At 40.3% G+C, this 14,777-nt stretch overlaps 3 protein-coding genes across 3 annotated transcripts; 2 read left to right on the top strand and 1 right to left on the bottom strand.

Annotated features, from left to right (window-relative positions):
• The first annotated feature begins 1,677 nt into the window (after nucleotides 1–1,677).
• Nucleotides 1,678–6,394, top strand: LOC103707505 (glycosyltransferase BC10-like). Its single transcript, XM_008792020.6, has 2 exons — nucleotides 1,678–2,576; nucleotides 5,471–6,394. Exons 1-2 carry the CDS (start codon nucleotides 2,067–2,069, stop codon nucleotides 6,110–6,112), a joined length of 1,152 nt encoding a protein of 383 aa, XP_008790242.2. The 5' UTR covers nucleotides 1,678–2,066; the 3' UTR covers nucleotides 6,113–6,394.
• A 93-nt stretch (nucleotides 6,395–6,487) lies between these two features.
• Nucleotides 6,488–8,172, top strand: LOC103707504 (photosystem I reaction center subunit N). Its single transcript, XM_008792019.6, has 3 exons — nucleotides 6,488–7,116; nucleotides 7,334–7,380; nucleotides 7,494–8,172. Exons 1-3 carry the CDS (start codon nucleotides 6,927–6,929, stop codon nucleotides 7,629–7,631), a joined length of 375 nt encoding a protein of 124 aa, XP_008790241.1. The 5' UTR covers nucleotides 6,488–6,926; the 3' UTR covers nucleotides 7,632–8,172.
• LOC103707503 (heptahelical transmembrane protein ADIPOR3) lies at nucleotides 7,985–13,018 on the bottom strand. Its single transcript, XM_008792018.6, has 4 exons — nucleotides 12,689–13,018; nucleotides 12,275–12,541; nucleotides 9,471–9,783; nucleotides 7,985–8,912 (listed from the first exon to the last, which is right to left on the bottom strand). Exons 1-4 carry the CDS (start codon nucleotides 12,697–12,699, stop codon nucleotides 8,259–8,261), a joined length of 1,245 nt encoding a protein of 414 aa, XP_008790240.4. The 5' UTR covers nucleotides 12,700–13,018; the 3' UTR covers nucleotides 7,985–8,258.
• Nucleotides 13,019–14,777: the final 1,759 nt, after the last annotated feature.

The raw sequence follows: 14,777 nt of genomic DNA, 5'->3' as shown, positions 1-14,777 counted from the left end.
TCGGCGCTCTTCGGTCGAGCGCCTCTGAGGTGTCATGACTTGGGTAATTTCCCAACAGTAGTTATGATAATAGATATGGTGAAAATTCTAATAGCAAAAATGTATCGATACTTATGGATGGTAATTGAGATAGCGGCCTTGTCAATAGTGTTGGTGATACAAGCATGATAACATCAGTGGAGTGATGGTCTCGGAATAATTTATTATTCCAGTTCTACTCTAAAAATTTTATAAATACAAAAAATATTTTCTTAAAAACAAAAAAAAAAGAAGAAAGATTTGTCAATTTTCTTTCGCTCTAAAAGAGATAAGCGAATAAGTGGTAAGAGAATAATAGAATTAGGTATCGCACTTCATCAGAATTTAGAGTTTAGCACATGCCTGCTGTGTCATGCACTTCATTGCCGTTAGCTGATGGACCTGAGATCTTACTGTGCCTTCAGAAGACATCCGAACAGACTTAATTACTCAGAACCATGGAAACTCATACTGTATGAGTACATGATAGGATCATAGGTTGGCCTTGAATCATTCACAGGTTCGCCTGTGTACCCCTGCAAGTCATCCAAACCGGCAAAGCTGTTTGAAACAAATGCAAATATATCAAAATAAATACATCATAAAACAGGCATCATCCCACTCCACGAGGCGGTGCCGGCTTTGTCATACGTGACCCTCATTCTAGGGTACTGGCAGCGGGCGGTTGCCGGCTATTTGACATATCAGTGCCAGCGGCGGAGTTGCGAGCTGCCTGGGCCGGCCTTTGCCATGCGCGGCGGGTATTGCGGGCTAGCTCGATCATCTTGGAGGGCGACTCATCCACTGTCATTGGGTGGATTCGGCGGGAGAGCATTGACCATCCTTTGATCCGGGATATTAGGTTGATGGTGAGGGATGTTGTGGCCTTTGAGGCTAAGCATGTATACAGGGAGGCCAACGGGGCGGCTGACTGGGTAGCTACATATGTAGCACACCATTCGGGTTACGCCCTGTGGTCAGGAGAGCGGGAGCTGCCATCGGCGCTACGCGAGATTTTGTATTTTGATGTTCTTGGGTGTATTCGGACACGCGTTGTTTGAAGAACCCGTTTTAAGCAAAAAAAAAAAAAAAAAAAAAAAAAGAATTTCCTGACCCGTGTATCCAATGTAAAGGTGGTAGTTACTATAGCGAGGGAAAGCAAACAAAATGGTAGTAGCATTGTAATATTGGGGGCAATATGTCATTATAATTATTCTAATTTAAATTTAAATTACCGCATCCAACAATCAAACTCAAAAATAATAATATTTTCTGAAATATATCCAAAAAATAATGCACGCTCGGACTTTATAGCAACAAACTGGCAGCTGAAGCGTTGATTAAAAGCTAAAATACCAACTTTGCTCTTAGCAGCCCCTAAAATAGATAGTTAGGATCTTCTTTGAGGCACCACACGACATAATCCATTTTTTGTAATTTCAATATATTTTTTTGAAAACAAAAAACTTCGTATCGACAATCGAACGTGTTTCTTTGGATTTTGGTTTTTCTGCTTTTTTTTTTGTTGGAACAAAAACGGGTGAATAAATAAAGAAAGCGATACGTAACGGGGAAGTGCCTCTTTCTATCTCGAGAAATCGAAAATCATGTCTAACGGTAATCCTAGCTAAAAACAGCACAGGATTCATCCAGAGAACCGTTGATCGTAGTTCGTTTTTCCGGGTAGCTCGGCTCAGGTAAAGATGACGAGCATCGAGATGCCGCCTTCTTTTTCAGGATATATATCTCCGCATTACTGCTGTTTTAGCTGGGCGGCTCCAAAAAAAGCGCTTCCGTCGCCCCATTACTCCTCCCAACGCCGGCCCCACTCCCCACCTGTCTCCGTTCGTTAGATCTCGTCCCCATCCATTCGCCTCCAACTCCACTCTCCCCCCGCACCTAACTTTCGAGAAATCCCTCCTTACCCCTTCCTCTCAGATCTGAGCCCCTTCTCCCATGAAGAGAGGGCTCCGGAATTCGACATTTCCTTTCCGAGATACGATCTAGGTTTTGAGTTGGTCCCCTGGATCCCTTCCGGTCTCCGAAAGATGCAGACGAGGGTATCCTCGATGGAGGACATCAAGGATTCGTTGCAGAGGGCTCAGCCCAGGGTCGTCCCTCTGGTTCTACTGAAGGTTTTTGTACTTTTCCTTCCTCTCGGCGTCGGGTTCTCGGCGCTTAGTCTGTACATGACGAGGAATTTAAAGGTTCAAAATGTGGTCTTCCAAGCGAGGGCCGGTTTCCAACCTTGCGTCGAGGAGCAGAGCAGTCTCGATTGGTGGATCAGGCCTCCGTCCAATTTGATGCATAATATGAGCGATGAGGAGCTCCTTTGGCGGGCGTCGTTCGTGCCGCAGGTGAAGAAGTATCCCTTCAAAAGGGTACCGAAGATTGCGTTCATGTTCTTGACCAGAGGGCCGTTGCCGCTGTCTCCTCTGTGGGAGAAGTACTTCAAGGGGCATAAAGGGCTCTACTCGATCTATATCCATGCCCTGCCGTCGTACCAGGGGAACTTCACTTCAGACTCGGTGTTCTATCGGAGGCAAATCCCCAGTAAGGTATCATTTATTTATTTATTATTATTATTATACTGCTGCCGCTGCCGCTGCCGCTGCCGCTGCTCCTCCATATATGCTAGTCTCGTAATTTTGCATACGAAAAACCATTTTTCGCATTTTTTTATCTGTTAATTGTTTCATCTTTCGAAATCGCTCTTCATTATGTGATCTTCTGGTTTATTTTTCAATATTTGGATGTATACAGACAAGTAGAACATAACTTATCAAATATATTCGGACATGGCTATTTGTATTTGAGCTTGCTATCCAAGGTCTATTGCAAGTGCTTTTAAAAACCATTTCTTTGCTTGGTCTCCACCCCATCACTCTGTTCCTTCGACTCTTATAGCAGAACCCCTTCTATCCGAGGTTTTGAGGATCCCTTGGAGTGTACTCATTAACCTAGTCTACCCAATTGTGCATACTCTATTACCCTCTCAGTTGCCAAAGTGGCAACAATCGAAGCTACATCTAATTTTGATGATTTAAAGCCTCAATAGTTATTGTCAAATTTTAGTGTTGATGCCATTTGATTGCTAGCCAAAAGTGCATTTGTGTTCTATACTTCTATCATTCTTCTTTTTTTTTTGTTTATACTCATTATTTTTGATTTGGAGCTTGCTTGTAAGATACATAATTAAACTTTGTCATTTCGGATAAGTGAAATTGTATTTCTGCTGTTGAGTATAGTATTCGATTTTGATGAAGTTTACTTTATTCTAACAAACTTGCTGAAGGTTTTTTTTCCTTTTGGTGTATTGTAGCTTTGATGCACCTGTCGATAATAGCCTAATTTTTGACAAAAATACATAGGGATATGTCGCTGCACCAAGTCTTTAAAATTGCCATGTGGTAGAGTGAGGTACATCCTGCATCTGGTAAAAATTTAGGTTTACACTGATTTATCTGTGAATGTGCAATGGCACGATAAAGATCATGACTTGGGGCAATCCAATGTTGAGGACCAAACACATACCCTGTCCTGGACATCAAATGTTAGGTGAGATGTCTTGGTGTCATTGCTGAGATCTTCAGTTCTTTGTATAAACATCTGGAATCTTATAATTTAGATATTTAGCCTGATATTATGCCCTACTGTGGAGCTTTCTCCCTGACCGGAGTTTCATTCTTCGGCAGGATACATGAAAATAAAGCAACCTATCCACGCCATATTCATGTATATGCTGTTTAGGGGCATGTGGAAGCACCAATTGCTTTCCTTGTTGACCAAGCATCTGGAGAAAATATATGCTTTGAAGTTTGCACCACCTTTACTTCAGCTAGGATAGGATCATTGCATCTTTGATAATCTCCACCATGCCTTCAGCTATAACTTGAGACAGTCAGGAGTCTAATGACTCTATTTTGACCCAACCAACTACATTGGAGGTTGCTTGGGCCAAATGATCAAAATTGTTTATGAGAACCGCACCCCCCCCCCCCCCCCCCCCAAATGTGTGAAACAGTATCTTTTTGTATTGGTCTTGAATCTTGACACATTCATGATAAAAATATCTTGGACCTTGAGTAATGGCATCATATTCTAGTTCCTGTAGATAAAATGCTGTTGATCAAGGCAAAGCGAGTAAAAGGAGTGAAAAAAAAGGTGCAAGGCCGAGTATTGGATTGATTGGAAGAGATGCAAAATGAGTATAAAGTAACAACCGAAAAGAACTCCGATATTTTGTTATTACTATTTCAGAGGTTTTGGTATTATATCGCTAGATCGTAGAAGTGAAGTGTGCCATGTAAAACAACGCATTTTCTTGTGATTATTACTGCTAGAAGTTTTGGTTGTTTGTAGAATGCATTATTTTTTTTCTTTGGAAAGTAGATCTAGTTGTAGATTGTTCTGGCCATGAATGGGCCACATGTTCTATGATCCATAAACCATATAGGTAGAAAAGCAGTAGGTACAATGCTTGCCTTTTTGTGTTGAATTGTATTGGGTTGTTAAATATGTTCGCACTCAGGTTTTTCCAGTGCCTTTCAGAAGGGAACAACTGAAATGATGCTGTTTGTCTAGAGTTTTTTTTTTTTTTCCCTTCATTCTCCTCTTAAGCTGTATCAGTGATTGAACATTAAGGCTAGCTGAAAGGTTGCTAGTTAAAGTCTTAACAGTCTCCTTTTGGTTTGATAACTGGAGGATTGACTATGATTCGAGATATTTCTGACAAATCAATTTCAGATTTTGATCATATGGCTATTTTTTCATCTAGCAGACATCTCTTAGCTCTGTAAAGAGCAAAACATTCATTAATTTATTAGTTTAGAAGGATGGTTTGCTAGCTATAAGATTGTGATTCGACTAGGGAGGAGTACACCCTCCATCCATCATCAAAAGAGCATCATAAACATCCTATGCATCATTATTGTATATAAGCAGGATCCTCATAGAAGTACATGAGGGCGTATCTATCAATACTGCAGGGTTTTCATCTTATAAAGGTCATTCACTAAGAGGGAACGACAGGCCAATCATCTTTGATAATTTGATGACTGCATGATGGCTGGTGTTACTGTAAAGTAATTCTAGTAAATTCAGAAGGTATAGAAGCGCCAGTTAATTCTGAAATACTTTAAGCTAGCAATTTTTATCTGCTTTGTATTTTATCCATTACGGGAACTTTTGTAAGCATAGTTTTAAGTGCTGGTTGTTGTTAATTTATCTGCAGAAGCATATTTGTTTTTTCATGGGAATTTTGTAATCATTTTTGGACTGCATGACTAAGCATAGTGACTCTTTAATGTCTAACAATTCATCATAGTTGTGTCAGTTGAGTGTTACAAAGAAAGAAATTTGATACATTGATTGTTTTTTTATATGTTCCAATTGTTGTCTAAATCATCTCCCTTCTTTATACCTTGTCATAACTTGGAGTTCTGACCTGCAGGTATCTGAGTGGGGGCAGATGAGCATGTGCGATGCTGAGAGACGACTCCTTGCAAATGCACTGCTAGATCTTTCCAATGAATGGTTTGTTCTGCTGTCTGAATCATGTATCCCGCTGTCTAACTTCAGCATTGCCTACCAATACTTGATGAGATCTAGGCACAGTTTTATTGGGGCTATGGATGATCCAGGACCTTTTGGAAGGGGACGATACGACTTGAACATGGCACCTGAGGTCAACATCACACAATGGCGTAAAGGCTCTCAGTGGTTCGCAGTTAGTCGGAAACCTGCAGTCAGCATGGTGAAGGATACCACGTACTATCCGAAGTTTGAAAAATTCTGCAAGCCAAATTGTTACGTGGATGAACACTACTTTCCTACCATGCTCACCATTGAATCGCCACATCTTCTGGCAAATAGAACTATTACTTGGGTAGACTGGTCGAGGGGTGGTGCTCACCCAGCAACATTTGGGAGGGCTGATATTACTGAAACATTTCTGAAGAGTATTCTTGAGGGAACTACATGTCCATACAATAACCAGTCCATATCTGTTTGTCACCTGTTCGGCAGGAAGTTTGCTCCAAGTGCTTTGGAGCCTCTTCTACAGCTAGCACCCAAGATGCTTGGATTCAGTTAGGCAAGGGAAGATATGGATGCATAAGACGCTAATCTTTCATTCTGCCATTATGGTGGCTCAGTTTTCAGCAGATCTGTTCGGGAATCATTCTTCTAGGAAATTAATAGACCTATCTCAGTAGTGAAACCCTTCAATATTTTTCTCCCTCATCCATTACCTTCTCATAATTCTTCCTCTGTATAGCAAAATACCAGATATGGTACTCACAATGCTATTTGAATGGCAGGGTTTCATTTATGTAATTCGCTAGCATGAAGCAATTAATTCTGCTCTATTTTGGTAGGTCCAGCATGTTCAATTTCCTGATTACACAAATTAATCAAATTGATATTCTGCACATTCAGCGGTTATTCTAACATACTTGTTATTTTATAGTTAGTATGTTCGCTTGTCGTAGAAGCTATTGCATAAAATCTACAAGAACTGCTTACAGCGTGGGGTTCATAAAGATAATTTCCTAGTGTGACCGAAGTGCTTATCTCGTTATGCCAAATAGATTCGATCAATTTAGTCAGTTATCTTACAGAATATAACACTGATAAGGTAATGAACCCCGCAAGAAATATGGGAACCAAACGTGAGTTGTCCAAGATCAGCCTAGCTGAAGCTTCTATATCAGAGCTGAAAAAAAGATCACATTTGAAATAATATTGACAGTATGGATAATTCTGTTCAATCTTATCCATAAAGAATCTTGTGGTTCTGCTTGCATGCGTGCATTCTAAATCCTGGAACCTAAGCATCTCCACCTCAGAAAGGGGGAAGGAAAACAGGGACCGGGGTGGAAAGCGGGAGCGGAACAAGTGATAGATCCATGGCTCTGCCTTGGGGAACCCTCCCTCTAAAGAACAAGCCAGCTGCTTCTTCCGAGGGAGAGATCCATTGTCTCAGAACTTTCGTTAAATTAGTTCAGGTAAAGGTAGTTAGAAGGAGCCTATTGCCTCTGCTTGTGTCAACAGCCACACTCCCACAAGGCAACGACTCAAAGAAGGACCTTCTTCAAGGTATTCAATGCAATTTCTGAACCTTGCTCCTAGTGATTACTTGTAGGGAGCAAAATAAATTAGTGTTTGGTTGTCCTTTAATTGATGTTCCGTTTAATCGAATATACAATGCTATGATTGTGGATCATGGAATGTGATGTAATTATCAATGACAGTGCAATTGCACTTCAGCCAGAAAATTTTCTTGATGATATAACTCAATATTTTATGCTGTCAGAGTATCTAAAGAGGTCCAAAGAGAACAAAGCAAGAAATGACAAAGAGGTCCATGTTTCCTTGTTTAAAATCTTTTTCAAAGAAGTAAATATATGAAGAAATCAACTTGATGTTTTTAGAAATTAACGAATTGGTAGCTTGCTGGGCTTTGATTTCCTCAGAGACTAGATGATTACTACAAGCGGAACTACAAGGATTACTTCGAACTCATTGAAGGTTCAGCGAGAGACAAGAAAGAGGAGCTGCTTTCTGAATCTGAAAGGGGCATCCGTGCATGGCTTGAGAAGAATAAGAAATAATGGAGAGCAGCTCACCAGACTCCTCTGCAACTGCGACCATGATGCAAATAGTGGAGACTGGAGAGCATGCTCGATTTTGCTAATATCTATGCTTTGTAGCAGAATTTGGACGATTCTGATCCTGGCCTTGGCACTTGATATCGAGAGGACAAGCAGCTTGGTAGCATCATGGGGTCATGGCCACCAGGTGCCCACTCTGCACTCGAATGATTTCCTAATGGTTAAATGACCAGCTGTGCTTTTAGTTTGACCAAGTCCTATCATAATTTATCTGGAGCAAGTCTTGAAGAAATTTAACACTTGTAGCATGCCCAAGGCTCTCTATCAAGAAGATGGATTACACCACAGACACATTTTTAAAGTAATACTGAGAACTTCCAACTATTTGTATCATTTAACCGAATCCTCATGCATATCAGAACTAACCAACAGCCATGATGTTTATTCTGCTGTGTTCTGAAAAGGTGCCAATACATGGTACTACGAGAAGCTTGAATTCTCTGATAATTTTCAAATTTGCTAAAACTGCTAGTTTGGAGAAGATTTGATTTGAGCCCTGCCGCAAGAATACATCTTATAACATACAAGCTCATGGAGAGCTACAGCCAGATGTCTCGTACAGCAATGCTAGCATCCTTCCATATCTCTCCATTTTAGGTACACTAGCCCTGCCTGGTAGTGTATGTAAGCCCCGGCAACGACTAGCACATGGAAGAGCTGGTGACTATGCCCTGCGATGTCGAATTTTCCAGGCATCCACCGTTCTGGAATTCTTGTAGCATATACCAGCGCCCCTAATCCATATGAAAGCCCCATCAACACCTCATACCCGGTTGTGTGGATTGCCTCCGGTTGATTCCAGAAAACTGCCAACTTGTGCACCACTGGCACCACCCCCGATATGCCCATGCCGAAAAATAGACTTGCCCTTATAACTCGGAACTCCGGGCTTTGGAAGACTTCAAAGAGCGAACCGCAGATGGTGGCTATACCAAGAACGGTTATGAAGCTGAGGTAGAGGTTGCAGAAGAAGGGGTTGCACATGAAAGAGTAGTACACCATGGGGTAGAAGGATGTTGTGATGAGGGCAGCAATCCCAGCATAATCAAGGCGCAGCATTATGTATGCAAACCGCCGGGAGTGGCACGATAGAAGGTGGCACGCGCTGCTGGCAAGAAGGCAAAACATGGCTCCACCTAAAAAGGCAAAAAACGGCCAACGTGGAATTGGCCTTACCAGCAGTGGTGCTATCATGTTAGCCATGTCATCTTTAAAGCTCCGCTGCATATCCGACATATCATGGGCTTTAAGTTAGTGTTGTGGTAATAATTCAAGAAAGAATGATTGTAACATGGCACTGACTAAAGGTTTAAATTAAATATAATTGTAAAAGATTGATAACTATAAAACCACTTAAATATACTGGACACAACAGCAATAACAGCGTAAATAAACTTTGCACTTGCTGAAGACAAGTGTTTCTGTCCCATATTCAAGTCCGATATAAAGTCCAAGAAAGAAAAAAGGAGGAAGAAGAAGAAGAGGAATAAAGAAAGATGTCCAAAATTTGTTTATGTATTTTTGTAGCGGGAAGAGTATATATAATATTTGAGAATATCATATTTGTATTGATTCTTGCAAATGAATCTCAGTGGAAAAGCATAGCTTACTGCAGAACCAACATGCCTATCAACTTACGGAAAACAAATACATTCTTAGAATTTTAAAAGTTCTACTATATGTCACTAAACATGCCATATCAAGACAAATTTCTCAAAATAAATGTAATATGCTAGCAGAAATTTGAATAAAACGGTGAGGGTCTGCAGGAGCACATACATTTGTCTGATTTGTGTGGCTAAATCTCTGAGGCAAACAATTTGACAGAAGTTCCAGAAGGTGCAAGCGGGGTAGAGATGGAAACATGTCCATAGAAGCCAAGGAGGTCTTGAATTCATCTTTTAATCTTTGCAAATCACGTAGGTGTGGCAAAGAAGGAAGACAAGCCATAATTTCTGACTGGATCTTTTGTAAATGAGCTCTTTTCAGGGCATCTGGCAAATGTTGCAATGACTGGAGATCTACCACCTGTGGAACCTTCATTGCAGTGTATATGGTCAAAGCAAGAAACAGAAAGAACCCGATCAAGTGCCTGAACCATTAATGTGAATAGTGTGAGTAACAAACACAAGCTTTAACGGGTCACCAAAATAAATCACATAATGTTGCTCACACAGTATGAATCAAAGTTTTGAAACAACCAAGCTCCACAACATAAGCAAGGAAGAGAAGTAGATAACAAAAGCTTCCTCAAAGTCTTATGATTCATGATAATGGAATTCATAGAGATTAGTAGCTATAGGTATCAGGAATTTAAATAGGACTTCTGAAAGCTACCAACCATTTCCTGGTTTCCGAATCAGTCCAAATTCACCGTTGTTCATGAAAGATTAATCTTACATTTCCCTTCCTAAAATTCAATGGCTTCAATCCCTTGTTGACACAACATTTGCAAAAACTGAATTACATAATCATGATTCTTTTTTATTTAAAAAATTGCCAGTTTGCGACGTTTCATGGCCAAAAATTTAAAATTTTAAAGACAATCCTTTTTCTTGAGTGAACTGTAGATAATATAGACTTCAGTATTAAGAGAAAGATACATAATTCAGGATAGAAAAAACTAAATTATTGAAATAAACCTACGTTGGTGAAGGTGAGTTTGAAGATAGAACAATTTTTTCTATTATGTATTCTCGATTGATGCAGCCTCGGATGCTTCAATTATTAATTTGAGTATCGAGCGAAAGGTTACACATATGGGTTCTATATTATAGGTCAATCTTATTCCACTAGTACCAATAGTCAGCACAAAGGAAGAAGCACGGAGGGTGAGTCAGGGCCTAAGATCAGGCCGAAAGGCATCGTCGATGGTCAACAGGTGAATATTCATGTACTACCTCTTGTTAGTCCCGAGGGGTGGAGGAGGGTAGGTTAGCCGGAAGATGGTTATTGGTTCACTGTTAGCATTACTGCGCTTAAGCATGATTCTTTTTGTCATAGAAATTTGAAACTATAAAGTTGGAATTATCTAGAAGATGTTTGGTGGCTAGAAAAGGGGCCTAAATGGAAGATATAGAGTTAGAGGAAGGGAAAGTCTGCGCAAAATGAAATTCTTTGAGCATTTCACCACAATTTATGGTTACACCAGAAGACCTATTTATAGAATCCTATATGTCCAATACAGATAAAGGAAAGAAAAATGAACATAGAAAAATATAATACTTCAAGAAGAGGAGGAAGCATGGGGAAAGTGTAGACAGGAAGAGGATAGCCTTGCATCTATCAAATAAGAAACACGTGGGAGTCCAAGCAAAAACAAAATGAATCCTTGAAAGATCAAATTCTGAGGATGGACTGGCTTCTACATGTACGAGTTAAACTAATGCCATGCCCAAGGAATAAAGATAAATATAAACCCTTGTTAGATTTGGTTCATGGTAAGTTTCTTTTGAAGAAAAGCAATATCAAACAGTCTACAAAACCCAAATATGAGTTACAACCAAAAGACAGCTCATCTAACCCCAACTCGAGAGAAATTTCGAAAAACTTTCTCAAAATTTAAAAAGCCAACCACTTTTAATATCGTATATGACCGTCACAGATTGGCAATTTGTTGATATTAGTATTGAAAGAGTTGGTTACAAAATTCCACTATCTAATTCATTCTCTATGGTTCCTCCTTGAATCATGTAGATCTGATCCATGAACCTAAATAGCATTTTTGCAGTAACAAAATCTGCACAAGGCTTTCCATAATGCAAAATTCATCCCCATTTCACTGAATTGCCTTGTATTCCGTATTGCAGCATCTGAGTGCTGTTTCATTTACATAAGCAGATCTTGGCAAGAATCCTAATTCATAAGCCCATCCTTTTAATCAATCCCAACCTTTTCAAACTCTAGATATTTGGTCCTTCATCAAAATTATATCGACTTTTATATGGTAAAAGCATAGACCAAGATACAACAAAACCCATTGATTGGGAACAGCTAGGATTGCTAAATGATACGTTTTCTCCTTCATAAATAGTAAAGCGAGGCAAAATTCTGACTCATGGAATTATGGAGAAGGGATTAAATTGCAGACCTTTTGTAGCAATCAGTGGAGGTGCACAACATAGTAATTTAGACCTAAGAAAATATACACCAGGCCCTTCAGATTATGTTGGGCGATCATCATCTGAATTAACAAATTGGTTGGATCAATAAAACTAAGATTTTTGAAAGAAACTAAAATTATATGCATGCACGAATCTGGACAACAATCTTCCCTTTGCTCCAATCTCAACTGTCTGTAATCACGTGATATCTTTCTCTTCACACCAGACACCAATTCAAAATTCTCTAATTTTCTGTACAGAACAATCGTTTCCTAACAGGAGAGAGAACCTAACCCAATCCACCAGCCCAGATGAAAACATCACCGGTGAGAGGAAACCTTAATTGGAAAAACGCAGCTAGAGGGCGAATAAACAAGAAATTCAACGAAAAAGATCCAATCTTGGGTGCACGGGCAAAGGAAAAGATCCGATCTTTGGCAAATTAACAGAGGGATTCATCAAAGAAAAATCCGATCTTACGTCCAAACATTGAGGGTCTCGTTGTGGATGGTGAAGATGCTGAGTAGGGTCTGCTTCAGGGGCCATTCAGCCCGGTAATGGCGCAATATGTACTCGTTGTCCTTGAGATAGCCGGGCAACGTATGGTACTCCACCAGCTGGTACTTCACCCGCTTCCAGAGCCTCCTCCCCTTGCCTTCCTTCCCTCCGGAGAAGCTCTCGAACTCGTCCGAATCGGCCCCGACAAGCGGCGGCTCCGCGCTCTCCATCACGCCCCCTAAAAAGTCCCTTCCAGAAAAAAAAAAAACTCTCTCAGAAAGGAGGAAACGGAGATAGAGAGAACCCCAAAGCACCGATAGGAAAGGGGAAGGAAGCCTCGCGGCCCGAGTCACACCGTCTATATATAGAAAGAACGAAACAGAGAGCGAGTCGTACCGTTTATACATAGAACGAACAAATCGAAGGGAGATGGAGGGGATGGAAGGCGAAAGAGACGGCTCCAAAAAATATCCAAAAGCTTTCAGTTCTCGACGAGAGATCGACGAGAAAGAGAGCGGAATCGTTCTTAGTTATATTCGCTTCTGGATTCCTTTCACGGAGAAGCAGAGGTTCCGTCGCGGAGGAAAAGAGGTGATAGGGATCGCGGTGATCCAACCCCACCCGGCATCCGGACGCCTCGAAACTTCGGGTTAGCTCCATAGCTCGTCGGAGCAGCCAGTAGTCCGATTCATCTCGGCCCGTACATGACGCGCCCAGATGCGCAATAGTAGGGCTTTTTTACGCATCATAATGCTTATGGTGACACCGATATTGCAGCGGACCGTCGAGATCCGACCACCGGTAAACGGTGGACGTAGCCCCGCCCACGTATCGGTATTTCGCTGTCTCTAGAATAAAGCGCATTATAAGAAAGGATCTTACACCGGGATTAGGTACTGCCCACGTGTATCTGAGTCATCAACACGAATCATGACCACACGTGTATCGCGATAGCCTTCGTTCTGGGCAGTGTTTAGAGCACGTTTGAGAATATGATTGGGTGAAAAGGCTGAATCCTGGATGAAAGGAACAGCTTGGGAGAAAACGGATCTGCAGACCGAATGAGTCCGCGTTTCGTGGATCTCTGGGAAAGCTAGACGCTGCGAGCGTTTTGAAATTTTCTTCCGAGCGGTTTATTTAAGTTGATCCTGCGTAACACGTTAGCAGTTCCGTGGTGATTGGGGTTTAGGGCCCATTTGTTTGGTAGGGATAAACATAACAACTGTTCCCTTTAATTTACCGCCGATTTCGACTTGGTCCGTACACACTTGGCATTTCATGTTGAGCGGTGTATATGATTAGGTAATATCTTTTTCCATATTATTAAACATAAAATGACTGTTGAATCAAGACCATGTCTGATTGCCGAAAAAGTTGAAAAACTAATCTTATTTTTGGTTGAATAAACAAAATAAAAATTTTTACTTTAGGTATGCCGACTATTCTTGATATTTATGTTCTTTTGTTGTTATTTTTATGAACAATCATCTTTCTCAGAAAAAACAAATTAGATATTTAAAGCATGTTTGGTGTTACTGTTGCTTTTTGAAAAAAAAAATTTAAAGCAAAGGTAATATTTTACTTTCTCCTAAACATATTTTTTAACTATTCTTTCATATGCCTAATTCTTGGATAATATTATTAAATATATATATTTTTTTAAAGAGGGTAAGTTTAGGTTTTCTGAATGAAAGACTGTCATAGTCTTTTGGAGCATCGTCATCTATGATGCTTTGAGATATGCAATCACACTTGATCACGTGCAGTCATGTGCAATTATATAGAATCATACATTTTTATGATGATCTTTTTTTTTTTTGTGAGGATGTAATTTTCTGCTTTGAAACACTTTTTTTTAACCATCCAGACAACTAGACAAAGTGTGCCGGTAGTGAGATATTGAATTGAAAATATTTGTGGCACACAAGCAAATACGGCCGAACATCTAACTGGTTGCGTCATAATACCTGAGAAATGGTCATTGTCTAATAGGTACATATCTTCCTCTTCAAAACTCTCTGCCTCTCAAAAAAAATAAAAATAAAAAATAAAATTATACCTACTTGATTTAATTGGACTTAATTTATAACCAAATTTGAAACGCACAGGCTGGGTACACCTACAACTGCGGCCCATATCATAGAGAGTTTGACTCGATCCGTAACAATTGTGGTCCAGACCATTAAACATAGATACGTCTTGAGCCAAATCCAAATATTAAATGGTCAAAATTTCAGTCTAACTCTAGAACGCCCAAAGCTGGTTCAAGTCGGACCGAGACCCAATTCAACCCACTAGCAGCCCTTCAAAGGTTGTGCTTAGAAGAGCCAAACATAAGGTCCATAGACCTGGTAAGCTGTGTTTTCTAGATATACACCGGAGTTGTCGTCAGTAAATTCCCTTTACAAACGCATGAATCATCTATGGGATCCATCTTGGCTTGATCAAGTTCAAATTTGATAGTATATGGGAGAGCAAACATACG

Source organism: Phoenix dactylifera, chromosome 7 (assembly GCF_051530095.1).
Source record: "Phoenix dactylifera cultivar Ajwa chromosome 7, Ajwa_hap1_PhDact_Kaust_v1.1, whole genome shotgun sequence".
NCBI lineage: Eukaryota > Viridiplantae > Streptophyta > Magnoliopsida > Arecales > Arecaceae > Phoenix > Phoenix dactylifera.
Note: the sequence above shows the minus strand (reverse complement) of the source record. Positions and strands in the feature narration are given on the sequence as shown.

What these genes read in the sequence shown, in the direction of transcription:
- LOC103707505 (XM_008792020.6), top strand. Translation starts at nt 2,067, where the DNA reads ATGCAGACGAGGGTATCCTCGATGGAGGACATCAAGGATTCGTTGCAG. An exon ending in GGAGGCAAATCCCCAGTAAG is followed by an intron (nt 2,577 to 5,470) that starts GTATCATTTATT and finishes TCTGACCTGCAG; the next exon opens with GTATCTGAGTGGGGGCAGAT.
- LOC103707504 (XM_008792019.6), top strand. Translation starts at nt 6,927, where the DNA reads ATGGCTCTGCCTTGGGGAACCCTCCCTCTAAAGAACAAGCCAGCTGCT. An exon ending in AAAGAAGGACCTTCTTCAAG is followed by an intron (nt 7,117 to 7,333) that starts GTATTCAATGCA and finishes TTATGCTGTCAG; the next exon opens with AGTATCTAAAGAGGTCCAAA. An exon ending in AAGCAAGAAATGACAAAGAG is followed by an intron (nt 7,381 to 7,493) that starts GTCCATGTTTCC and finishes TGATTTCCTCAG; the next exon opens with AGACTAGATGATTACTACAA.
- LOC103707503 (XM_008792018.6), bottom strand. An exon ending in GAGACCCTCAATGTTTGGAC is followed by an intron (nt 9,784 to 12,274) that starts GTAAGATCGGAT and finishes TTAATGGTTCAG; the next exon opens with GCACTTGATCGGGTTCTTTC. An exon ending in GCCACACAAATCAGACAAAT is followed by an intron (nt 8,913 to 9,470) that starts GTATGTGCTCCT and finishes TCGGATATGCAG; the next exon opens with CGGAGCTTTAAAGATGACAT.